The 12,968-nt window shown below is 33.2% G+C and overlaps 1 protein-coding gene across 1 annotated transcript; it reads right to left on the bottom strand.

Moving 5' to 3' along the window:
* Positions 1 to 215: 215 nt before the first annotated feature.
* LOC114177305 (DEAD-box ATP-dependent RNA helicase 37-like) lies at positions 216 to 10,521 on the bottom strand. The gene is made up of 7 exons (XM_028062587.1): positions 10,348 to 10,521; positions 9,057 to 9,990; positions 8,883 to 8,966; positions 5,749 to 5,991; positions 5,386 to 5,553; positions 3,339 to 3,452; positions 216 to 1,244 (listed from the first exon to the last, which is right to left on the bottom strand). The coding sequence occupies exons 2-7, from the start codon at positions 9,819 to 9,821 to the stop codon at positions 756 to 758; spliced, it is 1,863 nt and encodes a 620-aa protein (XP_027918388.1). The 5' UTR covers positions 9,822 to 9,990; positions 10,348 to 10,521; the 3' UTR covers positions 216 to 755.
* Positions 10,522 to 12,968: the final 2,447 nt, after the last annotated feature.

The raw sequence follows: 12,968 nt of genomic DNA, 5'->3' as shown, positions 1-12,968 counted from the left end.
TAGAAACAAACTTTCTTTCATTAGAGACATTACGAGTGAAAATTGGCAGTACGTATTCAAACTGACACCTCTCTTCAAAAAAATATGTCAAGGAACGGTGTTAATGCTACTGACTCTTTATAACCTTGCCCTTGGTCTAAGTTAAGATCACCCAATATATATATATATATATATATATATATATATATATATATGATACAAAGATAAAGAACATGTAAATAAACTAGTCACCAGATGCAAATTGTATGTTCAATCGAAGCATGGGGGAATTATCGTTCATTTCAGCCACCACTATAATATTACAAAAACCTTTGCCCATCAAAGTGGGGAAATATTAAATTTAAACATAAAATGGGTTGAAACTGGGAAGAGTATGCTTGAGAGATGAGTCAGTTAACCATGATAGCCATAACAAAAAGCTCAAATTTCTCCCCAGGCATAATCTACAACCAGTCTCCCACCAAAATCACCACCCAAAATGAAGGGGTCAAAAAGTCGTCGACCAGAAACTCCTAATATGTTAGTAAATCTCCAATTCCTACCAACATTACACAATCTTTATTGATGTGCCAACTCGACCACATACACAAACCCATATCCCTCACAATGATTAGCACTGTAAAATAGTACAAAATGACGGCTTGAAACACAAGTGAATTGAAGACCATTAAAACAAGAGGGGAGAAAAATCATCCTGTAGGTGTGTGTATTCGCACCTATACCTAAGATGGTGTAATGATATGAAAAGAAGAAAGTCAGTCCCAGGCACTAGTGACGCCAGGACCATACCCTCCTCCTCCAGCATATCCACCAGAGCTTCCATATCCACCACTGCTGTTTCCTGAACTGTAGTAATCTGAAGAACCCCTTGTAAAAGAGCCCTCTCTCCGAAAGTCACGACTACCAAACCGACCACCTGATCTGCGGTTTCTCCCTCCACCATAAGACCGAGCAGCATACCGAGAGAGCCAAGCAGGTACTTCTTGATTTGCTTCTTGCATCAGATCTGCTAAAGCTCTAGCTAGTGATGAATTGTTATCATTAAAGAATGCAGTTGCAAGACCTTTCTTTCCAGCTCGCCCTGTTCTTCCAATTCGGTGTACATAATCATCAATATCATTTGGCAGGTCAAAGTTCACTACATGAGCAACATGGGGGATATCAAGACCACGTGCAGCAACATCTGTAGCAACCAATATGGGGGTGTTGCCACTTTTAAAAGACCTCAATGCTAGTTCTCTTTCCTGCAGGTATTTCAAAATTGATAAGCACAGTAAGACAAACAAGCATATGTATAAACAATAATTCGATGTACAGTTAGTTAGCTAGGAGTGGCAAAGCAATCCATTTGCTCATCATCAATCCGGTTAATCACCAGTAAATCCATCCATTACATAAAATATATAAAAAAAAAAAATTAGATTCGATCAAATCTATCCACTTTCATGGATGGTTAATGATCCATCCATAATTTCTCAAAATCCAACAATTTTTTTCACAACTAAATCTTTCTTAAATTTCTTCTTTTATTTTTTTTTTCAAAAATATAACTTCAAATTTGTTTAAAGAAAGTATTTTTTAATTTTTTCAAAATACAACTTAAAAATATACATTTAACTTTTACAGATGGATATATATCCATCAATGAGAAAAACTAATGGATGGGCAGGATTGGATTTCTGTTAAATAGATTGGATTGGATTGTATCATAGTTTAACGTAATATTTTAATTAATGGATTTTTTTATCCAAATCGCTATAATCCAAAATAATCCGTCCAGTTTTCCACCCGTACAAACAACAGATAAATTATCAAATGCTATAAAGTTGCTGCATTTCATATGAGGGTAACAGTTGAATAGCATTAAAACCAAACCATGACCCTATTAATGAACAAATTGGGACAAATAAATAAGCATACAGATACTTGTAAGATCCAAGTTCAAATAAACAAACTAATCATATCATTCGAGAACAAGCACAAGAGATAATCAAATAAAGGTTGCCCAAGAAAGCATAATTAATTTGATACTTCACAACATTGCCTGTAGAAAAAACAATTCTTTTATAGGAATAACCACTTCATGACTGTTCTTGAAATGTTTGGCCACTGTATCTGGCAAGGTTAGAGATTCTGTGTTTTGTATTTTGAGTTGAAAGAAGCTTCATAGGCATGCACTAGACAGAACATTGGAATTCAATAAATTGCAGGAGAACCATGACAAATTAGTTTCTTGTAATTTTAATGGAAAAATGATACAACCATCTATTTGGTGTTTCAAGCCATCCCAGCATAAACCCCCACAAAAAAATATGTTCAAACCAACTTCATTGGCCATGGAAGCCTTCTTGCCCTCTGTGCAGGTGAAAGTATTTTCACACATTCCTGATCTTCTCTTCTCCAACCTTATTTATCTCACTTTTGACGTGCTTCTTTGTTTAGGTCCATTTGTTTCAAAAGGAAATCGTAAAGCAGGAAATGACTGGTGTAGAGAAATAGCAGAGAAAGCATTCCTTGTACGGTACAAAAGGTGGTAAAGAAAGATGCCACTTTCCATTAGTTCTCACGTGTTTTATTTTACACTTAGACTTAAGGAGAAAAGAGTGAAAAGTGCAACAGATATTGGTATTTTCCAAAATTACACCTCTCATCTTCTCTCTTAATAATATATATGTATGGGTAATTTTGTAATTGTACAATTACTTAACTTTAATCTATCTTCTTAGTTTTTAAAATGATCATTTCCTTATCACTCTCTCTTCAAACCAACAAATACAGTTTTCCCTCTAGTTTATCTCACTTTCTTTCATTTTCCTTCCCTGCAACCAAACATAGGACTGACGAGACAGCCAGGTTGTTAGTTTTTAGAATTTAGATATAATTTTCCTTCACTATTAAGCTAAGGGTGCATGTATTGTTGTTGCTTAAAAATTTAAGGACTGGTTGCTAAAATAAATAATTACTATAAATTTTAAATGCAAATGGTCCTTGAGTGAGAGGCATGATACAATGGAGAGCACAAGTACAAATGCTCTAAGAAGTCCAAGACATGTTCATTTTCCGGGCAACAAACAACTGTCCATGAATTACATTTTGAATGTGAATTTCGTTTGCGGATATATTCTTTTTTCAGTAAGTGATGACAAATCCTAATTTGTGCATAATATTTTATAAAACAGCAGGCGTTGATTTGAGAGATAACAATTGCAAGAGTGAAAAATAAATCATTAAAAGAAAAGAGAAAAATGGGAGTGTCTAAGTCATTCAGCTTTTCAAATAGCAGTTAGCAGTGTTTAAACCCACAAAAATAGGAGCTGACATTCGCACAATAAACTAACCTGCTGCGACCTGTCACCATGAATAGTAGTTGCAGGAAAACCATTAAGACACAACCAGTGTTCCAGTGAATCAGCTCCCTTCTTTGTCTCCACAAAAACTAAAGTCAAAGCTTGCTGCAAAGTCATGCATGAAATAATGTTATAAATGATAATTAAGAAACAGTTTACTCTTAAAGAAACGCAATATAAGAAACACCAACTCTGACATGAACACAGACCCCGAGACACAGTTAATGTCCAAAATATATGGCACAAAGAATTGGCTAATATATATAATTAACATGAAAAAAATCTCAACTGAGAATAAAAATTTATATAATTCACACTTAAGTTAATGTTCATAATATATATAGGGCACAACGAATTGACTAATATACATGATTAACATGAGAAAAATCTCAACACAATTAAAATTTACATAATTCACACTGTATAAGCAAATTTGAAAAATTTAACAGTCTATAAAAAAAAGGTTCTCAGTAAAATTTTACGAATTATATCTCTTAATAGCTAAAACAACTAGTTGTGTCTTATGAAAATAAAGCATCACAAAAAATGTTATTAGCCTCTTAAAGTTTATAAGGTAAGTTTTTTCTTTTAATTTCTCACTTTTTATGATATCAGTCTTTTAAAAGCATTTAGCCACTAATAGGTGTTAGCTCATTCTCTTTACACGTGTTCAAGTTGTAACAAAGAGGTGTCCCCAATCTGCCAAGGAGATGTCTGAACTTAAGAAAACATATTGTGACACAGTTAAGGAGAGTTGGAAGCAAAAGCAATACAAAGGCACAAGAGTGTCAGATATGGCAAAACACTATTCTTTAGAGGTGTTGTTGCTTCCTAGAACACAATAAATAACTATACAATAAGAAAACAAATATAGATTATCCACACTATCCATACAAACTGAAACATAGATGCAACATTGCACAGGCATAACCACAGTTCAAAAACAACAAAACAACATAATCCACGCAATCACCTAAAATGTCAATATAAACAAGTGCAAGCATGTTGCTCATAATCAATAAGATTGTTCTTCATATGTTTCTCGAAAAAATTATTTGTTTCACATTTTTTGAGTTAGGCATACCCTAAAGTCCTCCATGCAGTTTTATGGCTGTTGCTTTTGCTAGAAGTTAAGAAGCCAAATTGAGGCAATAAATATGTGCCACACTTAAAGGTATATAGTCAGAGAGTAGAGTTTTTGTATCTTCATGGAGAATCATATAGACAATCAAATTCTTTGGAACAAGACTAGATGTTAGTCTCCTTCTTGGGTATGTAAGGTTTATGGTCATTTTAGGAGGGCTCACCAAGTAATGTTTAGGAGGTCTTTGAATGATTTTCTGTATACTTATGTTTCTCAAGGAGCGTCTCTAATTTTTTTCATCTGTTAGCATATGTCTTATAATGTTCTTAATTCTTTTAAAGAAAAATATATGCAAGAATAAATGAGTATACACATCTCAGTAAACAGAACCATCCCAAGTGGGTCAGGATGGGTTCATGAGAAAATAGCCATTGTTAAAAGTTCTGGTGTTTCTCATGGAAATGTGACACTGGAGTCCATTGTCAGTGACTGGACAACTGACAAAAGCTCCAAATTCACTGGTGGCAAAGGTAAAATTAATCATCTTAGATTTTCTGGGCTACTTCTCCCAACTCAATGGATTTATGCATTCACACAACTTGGATCAATTATTGATATTCATTTAGTTTCAAAAATCACAAGTAAATGAGTATACGCATCTCAGTAAACAGAACCATCCCAAATGGGTCAGGATGGGTTCATGAGAAAATAGCCATTGTGAAAAGTTCAGGTGTTTCTCAAGGAAATGTGACACTGGAGTCCATTGTCAGTGACTGGACAACTGACAAAAGCTCCAAATTCAGTGGTGGCAAAGGTAAAATTGATCATCTTAGATCTTCTGGGGTACTTCTCCCAACTCAATGGATTTATGCATTCACACAACTTGGATCAATTATTGATATTCATTTAGTTTCTAAAATCACTTGTATAAGTTTTATGTAAGTAATAAAGTACCTTTCCCTGTACACCATTTGCCCTCTGTGCATGAAGAAGATCCATTAGGTGACTTCTCTTGTCAGACTCTTGAACATATTCAACTCTTTGGACAATTAAATCAGTACTTGAACCCACTCTTCCAACAGCAAGGAAAATATAATTTGAAAGAAAGTCAGAAGCCAGTCTCTGCATTTCAACCAGAAATCATTATAATAAAGAGGTGCATAGCCAGCATTAAAAGGAGCCTGTATGCAGGCCACAGAGACAAGGGCGGAACAAAGTAGGGAAGAATGGTAGCAAAATTAAGAACGTGTTTTTTTAAATCACATGCCAGATAAAATCATGCTTAACAAAAGATTATATTTACAGATTATATCAGACCTGTATCTCTTTCGGAAATGTTGCACTGAACAACATAGTCTGTCTAGCACCTGGTGGAGGCATGTCCATTTGTTCTACAATCTTTCTTATTTGTGGCTCAAAACCCATATCTAGCATCCGGTCTGCCTCATCTAAGGCTAGATATCGAATCATCTGCAGTGAAACTCTAGCTCTCTCCAGTAAATCTACCAGTCTTCCAGGAGTTGCAACAAGAATGTCCACCCCTCTCTCAAGATCCCGCAGCTACAGAGAAAATAACCTGTTAGGGTATATAACAACCTAAAAGTCCTTACCATAGTTCAAAGGTAAACTTTTATAGGTCAATAAGGGTTCCATATTGGATCCATCAAGGAGAATTTGAAACAAGACAGAATCTACAAAAAGAACACATCTAGAGGGATAATTTACAAAATACAATATATAAACACAAAGTTCTTAACCAACCAATACATACACATGCAAAGACTTCTGTAGCACAAAACTGCAAAATTATTGAAAAAATGAATATATGCACATCCAATAAAGCTCTAAAAGGGTGTAATAAAATTTCACTGCTTCACCGACCTAAAATATGTGTTTCCAATACTAACAATAAGATAACAAGATTACCTTGAACATAACTATATATTATGAAGTGCAGATGATGATACAGTAGCTTAAAATTGACAATTTTAATTTTAATACAAAACATATCAAAGTCTATCAATTTTAAAGTTAATAGATAAAAACATAACTAGAAATACAATTACATGCACAATAGAAGATGTCATACCACCATAAAAGGAAAATCATTTCCAAAACTATCTACATGCAAATGTATAACAAAAAACAGTACAGTCAAATATCCAAACACAATTAAATTATCATCCTGTAAATAATAAAACGTAATGTTTATGGGAAGTAAATTACACATCTAAAGCCCCATAGGGTAAGAACATGTTCTGTGGCTCTGACAGAAGAATAAAGCCAAACCAGTGATACTCATCAAACATAGTCAACATTAACTTCTTCCAAAAGCAAAGAATATGTACAAAAATGCCAAGCTAATAATCAGACTGTGCATAGGCACATAATTAGCCATATATGCACTGCATACAAGAACAGTAAATTTTTACTATAGTACAACATACATGGATGGACAAAATTAAAATTAAAATTAATTAAAACTAAAAAAAAATCAATCTTGACCATCCATGTATGTTTGTAAGTCAATATTTGTTGTTTCCACCATGGTAGTCAAAATAAGAGTAGTATGTGAAAGAATCTTCAATTTCAAAACGTTGATGATACCTCTGTGCAAGCTTAAAAGATGACTGGGATCATACAATCCCACCTAAACTCACTTGAGATGTATGACCTGCAACGCATTTTGCAAACCAAAAACTCAGGTCATTCTAAACTGACCTTACTCAAGATTCAGGAGAACTTTTGAACACCCAAATATATTATAAGCCCTACAGCATCCAGCAAGGACCAACTTAACTAACAGCTGCCAAAGTTGTGCTGTGCAAAGAGCAACCTTATGGTCCTCTAAACACCGCTTTACCGCAATGCAGTAAGGTTAGAGCACTTTTCGGGGAGAAAATCTCAGTACAAGTTGTAGACAAGTTCTAGGCTTTTGGGTATTTCAATCTTAAGATTAAAAAGAAAGAAATATATCTTGAAGGGCTTAAAGGAACTCTCTCACTATCTTCTATTTATAATGAAGAACTGATACAAGGATACATGGAAGATTAAGGGACTGCACTAGACTCCTAGGTGCAGAACTAGATACGGCTGTAAGTACAGCTGATAGATGTTTCCAACACTACACCCTATACTTAGGGTTAATGATACTACATAGATGAAATTATTCTAACACAATCATTAGATAAGATCACCATTATCCACAACCCCCTTTTCATAACCAGATCAAAAAGGAAGAGGGCACAAAGCAAGTACTGATTATGGAAAGACAGACTTGGTTGGAATCACCTCATAGCAGAACACGTTGAGGATTTTTATGGACAGAATCACAGCTTATCAACAGAAAAGAATAAACTTTGCGAGTCTTTTGTGCTTTTATGGCAACTAGATCAACACATTATTTTGTAACGAGAAATTCCTATCCAAGTTCACCGCAAATACTTATCTCTTGATCTTTTAGTGAACTAGCTCTCCAAGGATTGTGAAAGATATTCCAATAAGAATATTTTTGTAATTGTTTTAACTCATTCCCCAAAAAGTAGATCCAGCCACATGCGTTTGCCAGAGGCTAGCTTAAAGACTGACAACTCTAGTAAAAGTGTCAACAAGAAAAACGGAAAAGAGAGGGAGTGGGCTAGCCACATGCGTTTGCCAGAGGCTAGCTTGCTAAAAACCATCAAATCATCTCCATGCAATGACACCTACATGAAATACTTCAGAAGAAGAAACATTATTTTCGGTTCTCCACTCTCTCCCTCCCCAAACTACACCTGCTTCATATATATGTTCTGTTCCCCAGTACTTTATATCTGCTTCCATTCATTATTCAAGGTCGACAGTTCCCAACCTCTTATTCTAGTATTTAATTGTTGCTGTTATCTCTATATTAAGTTATTGTGCCTTACACATGAGCTCTGGCTGTGTGTGCTAAAAGGGTGAAAAATGACGTTTTAACAAATAAAAGAGGTTCAAATAAAAAATGGCTGCGAGGCTGTGCCCCCTTTACATAAATTGCTTTATTTTGAAGTTTTTTAACTATTATGCATTAAATTATAGTTTATTCTGAAGTTCATATTTCAATTTATTTGCAAGATAGTGAGTTATTGAACTTTAAAATGCCAATATATAGATGTTTTCAATGTTTCTTTTTATGTCTAAATACTTTTAGTTCTATGTTTTAAAGTTGCTATGACTTTGTTGGCCGTATAAAACATTTTTAGTTATTTATCATGAATCTTATGCATGACTCAACTCTGTATTTGACAACCACACTTGTTATGCTTGGTTCTCAGATGTGAGCTGTACTAAGTAATAACAAGGTATCTACAGAGCTGAGTGAAAAAGACCAATACAAATTGAAGCATATACCAAAAATATCATGTCAAGGACTCATTCATGACTAGTCCTGAAAAAACAGAGAGAAAAAATAAAGAGAAACAAAGATAAACCTGCTGGTTTATTGGTGCTCCACCATAAGCAACAACCACCTTAACACCAGTTTGGAATGAAAACTTCCTAGCCTCTTCATGTATCTGAAAACAAATACAACATTTAAAATACATTTTCATAGCACAACATTGTTCAACAAAAGTCATACCACAAGGTTAATATAGCTAACTCACTTGCATTGATAGCTCCCTCGTAGGAGAGAGAACAAGCGCAAGTGGATACACAGTGCGCACCCCACGAGGTGGCCTATGGACAGGTTGGCCCCTCATAATTCCACTGATGATCGGGAAACAGAATGCAGCTGTCTTTCCAGAACCAGTCTGTGCACAAGCCATCAAATCCCGTCCACCTAGAGATATTGGTATAGCATGCCGCTGAACAGGTGTTGGTTTCACATATTTGCACCTTCTTATATTCTGATTAAGTGCATCACCCAAGTCAATCTCTGCAAATGTATTCACAGGTGGGGGCACATTTTCACCACTAGTCTCCACCGGAATGTCCTCATATGCATCAAAATTTATTCCTGTATTCTCCTGCTCATTAAATGCCTCTTCAGCATTATCCTCTTCTTCAAAGGGGTTGACTTCCCTGCCACGATCCCATCCACCACTTCTATTTCCCCATCCACCTGGGCGTCCACCACCACCATACCCAGAACGATGATCGTTTCTGGGTGCAGGCCAACGGGATCCAGAATTACCAGCAGCACTAGAGCCAACAGAACCAGAAGAAGGACCACTGTATGCCGGGGCTGGGGATGGGGCTGGGGCTTCCGCTGATGGCTGGCGGTTCCTAAGATGAGGAGGAACATAAACTGGTCGTGAAGGAGCTACAGTGCTACCAGTGCTACCAGTTCCCACATTGTTAGCAGAAAACCCGGGACCCGAATTTTCAGCTGCAGAATTTGCAGCCAAATCAGCCCATGAAGTTCGCATAGTCAATCACAAATTCTTGTTGTCAACAGCCGCCTTTAAAATTCAAAGGGAAGCCCCCTCTTTTCCAGATTCGCGATAACACCTTTACAAGTAGCCCCAGATGAATAAATAAAAACAGTTGAAACGGATAAATACTCTTCAAAACGAACAAAATTGCTCAGAACTAACCCTGAAACACAGCAGAATCTCAATCAGTAACCCTGCAATATATTTGCCTCATGATATCATACAAAGAAGGAGCCTAGTAGCAGAACAAGTAAAACACAATCAACAAAGGGGCAAACTATGCAAAGCAAAAACTAAACAAAAGATCACAAGGCAATGAATACATGCAAAGAAGTTTACCCTCCTCAAAATCTCAAATAGACTATAGCAGAAGCACACTTGGCCTAGATTACCGAACCAATCACAATGTCTTCAAAAAACAAGTAGGACAGCGACCAAACAAACAAAAAGAGCAGAATCCCACCGCAACCGAAGCAAGGAAGAACTAATGATATGCAGATTGCAGAGAGAGAAGACGTACCTGCGTCTGCGTTAGGAAGGTAAAACCCTGAAATGGTGAGAGGAGTGAGAAATAAAGAAGATCGAGAAACCCTAATTTGGTTTTGGATGCAGAAAGAGAAAGAGAAGAGAGGGCGCTTTCGGAGTTAGAAACAACAAAAATATCTTTTCACCTTTTGTAATGTTTTTCTCTCTCTTCACAATTTCAAAACGGAAAAAAAAAATAAAGGATTAAAATATGTCACTCGTCTACCAAAATTTAAATTTTATTTTTTATTGGCTGATTTCATTTTTTTTAGTTTAGAAATTTAAGAGAAGTGTTTAAGTGTTAATGGTCACTCTAAATCAAAAATTAAAAACATAATCTTGAAAAAAATAAAAATCAAAACCATACTTTCCAGAAAATCAAATATATTTAATTTAATTGAAAATAAAAAGTACATAAAATTACTATAATTACATATAAAGAAATTCTATATAAAGAAATTCTTTTTATATGTCATATTTCATAATTTCAATCATATCAGATAAAATTATTTGTTAAATTTTTGTAATTTATATTTATATACAAAAATATTCTCTCTTATTTTGTACAATATAATTATTAGTTTAATTTTTAAAATTAACAATTATTTTTATAAGCTTTTATATTATTATTTATCTTTTTTCATTTTTTTCTATTCATTAATAATTATCTTTTTCATTTTATCTTCATATATTCTACTTTACTTTTAATAAAATTATAATATCATCTACAAATATAATATCATATTTATCTAAATAATATATATATATATATATATATATATATATAAAATACTTTGTTGGTCTTCATTTTTGTACTAAAATCTCAATTTAGTCCTCGTATTTTTATTGGTCTCAATTAGGTTCTCAATTTTGTAAATTAGTATCAATTAGGTCCTTTCTGTTAGTGTAAAACTAACACCGTTAAGTAGGTGTCACGTATCAACTCCTCGTTTTTTTTAATTTTTTTAATATCTTTTTAATTTTTTTAATTTTTTTTTTAAATATTTATGCCATGTGTCACGTGTCAATCTAATATGGTGACACGTGTCAAATTATTGTATGAATCTCAATTTGATCCTCATATTTGTTAATTTGATTTGATTTCAGTCCCAATTTTATTTTAAAAATTTCAATTTTAGGCACTCCAAATTTAGATCAAATTTTACTTTTATATAATGTTATGATTATATTTTTATTATCATAACATTATAAAAAAGTAAAATTTGGTCTAAATTTGGAGTGCCTAAAATTGAAATTTTTAAAATAAATTTGGAACTATAATCAAATCAAATTAACAAATATGATGACCAAATTGAGATTCATACAATAATTTGACACGTGTCACCATATTAGATTGACACGTGGCACACTACAAACGTGACACATGGCATAAATATTTTTTTTTTAAAATTTAAAAAATTCAAAAAAAAATTATTAAAAAATTCAAAAAAATTCAAAAAATTCAAAAAAACAATGAGCTGACACGTGGCACCTACTTAACGGTGTTAGTTCTACACTAACGGAAAAAACCTAATTAATACTAATTTACAAAATTGAGGACCTAATTAAGACTAATAAAAATATGATGAACAAATTGAGATTTTAGTAAAAACCGAAGACGACAAAATATTTTAATCAATATTTAAACTGATAACTTCATGGATCAAGGTAAAAAGTTGCATACAGTAAATCAATAAAAGAAATTATCGCTAATGTGATATTTAGTATAAAATTCAAATATATTAAATAATGTAAGTGTGATTAAATGATAGAAGATTGATTGATTTCAACTCTACATGCATAACTTATTTCTATATTTTATATATATATATATATATATAAATAATTCTTTTATGTCTTAACAAAAAAGAAAATAGTATATGTAATGTTTATCTTTTTAAAAAATGTAATTTATTTTAGGATATTTTTATGAATTTGTTAATGAAATTTCTCTCTGACGCCTTGTTAAAACTATTCAAATCCAATTTCAAATATTTTCAAAAATATTAACAATTAAAGTTTAACATATCATTTGATAGCATAATATTAAAATAAGTTATTTTATAATTAATACTTAAAAGCAAATAACTGAAAATATATATCATTTACTTTTATCTCAAAGTACAATTATAATAATATGACGTATATATATAAAAATAATAATGTATTATTAACTTATATTAAAATTATACATAACATGATCTAACATGATTTAACATCTTATAGAGTTGGCTCCTTATCACCAAGAGGTATATCTATACATGTATCTTTATCTATTCAATCCTTAACATGATCATTGTAAAAAGAGAAGCCCAAACAAACCAACCAACACACAAGAGTAGGCTAATATACAAAATAAACATCATATATCAATTATCAAGTTGCATCATCATACAAAGTAATCCAAACATTTATAGAAAAAAACAATAACCACTAAATCAATCATCCATGTACATGCATTGACATTGGATCTTGGAAATTTTGCATTTGTTGTGACCTATATTCCTCTACAAAGTCATTGTCAATGGGTTTCACCCTACCATTCACAAGGTTAGTCGTTCCTCCGTCATAAGACCCGTACAATTGTCCTTAGACTATGACCCCCTACTACTCTTT

Source organism: Vigna unguiculata, chromosome 3, assembly GCF_004118075.2.
Source record: "Vigna unguiculata cultivar IT97K-499-35 chromosome 3, ASM411807v1, whole genome shotgun sequence".
NCBI lineage: Eukaryota > Viridiplantae > Streptophyta > Magnoliopsida > Fabales > Fabaceae > Vigna > Vigna unguiculata.
Note: the sequence above shows the minus strand (reverse complement) of the source record. Positions and strands in the feature narration are given on the sequence as shown.

Coding starts and splice junctions, on each gene's coding strand:
- LOC114177305 (XM_028062587.1), bottom strand. CDS start 9,821: ATGCGAACTTCATGGGCTGATTTGGCTGCAAATTCTGCAGCTGAAAAT. Junction 8,967..9,056: donor CGAGGGAGCTATCAATGCAA/GTGAGTTAGCTA, acceptor ATTTGTTTTCAG/ATACATGAAGAGGCTAGGAA. Junction 5,554..5,748: donor CATTTCCGAAAGAGATACAG/GTCTGATATAAT, acceptor GTTGAAATGCAG/AGACTGGCTTCTGACTTTCT.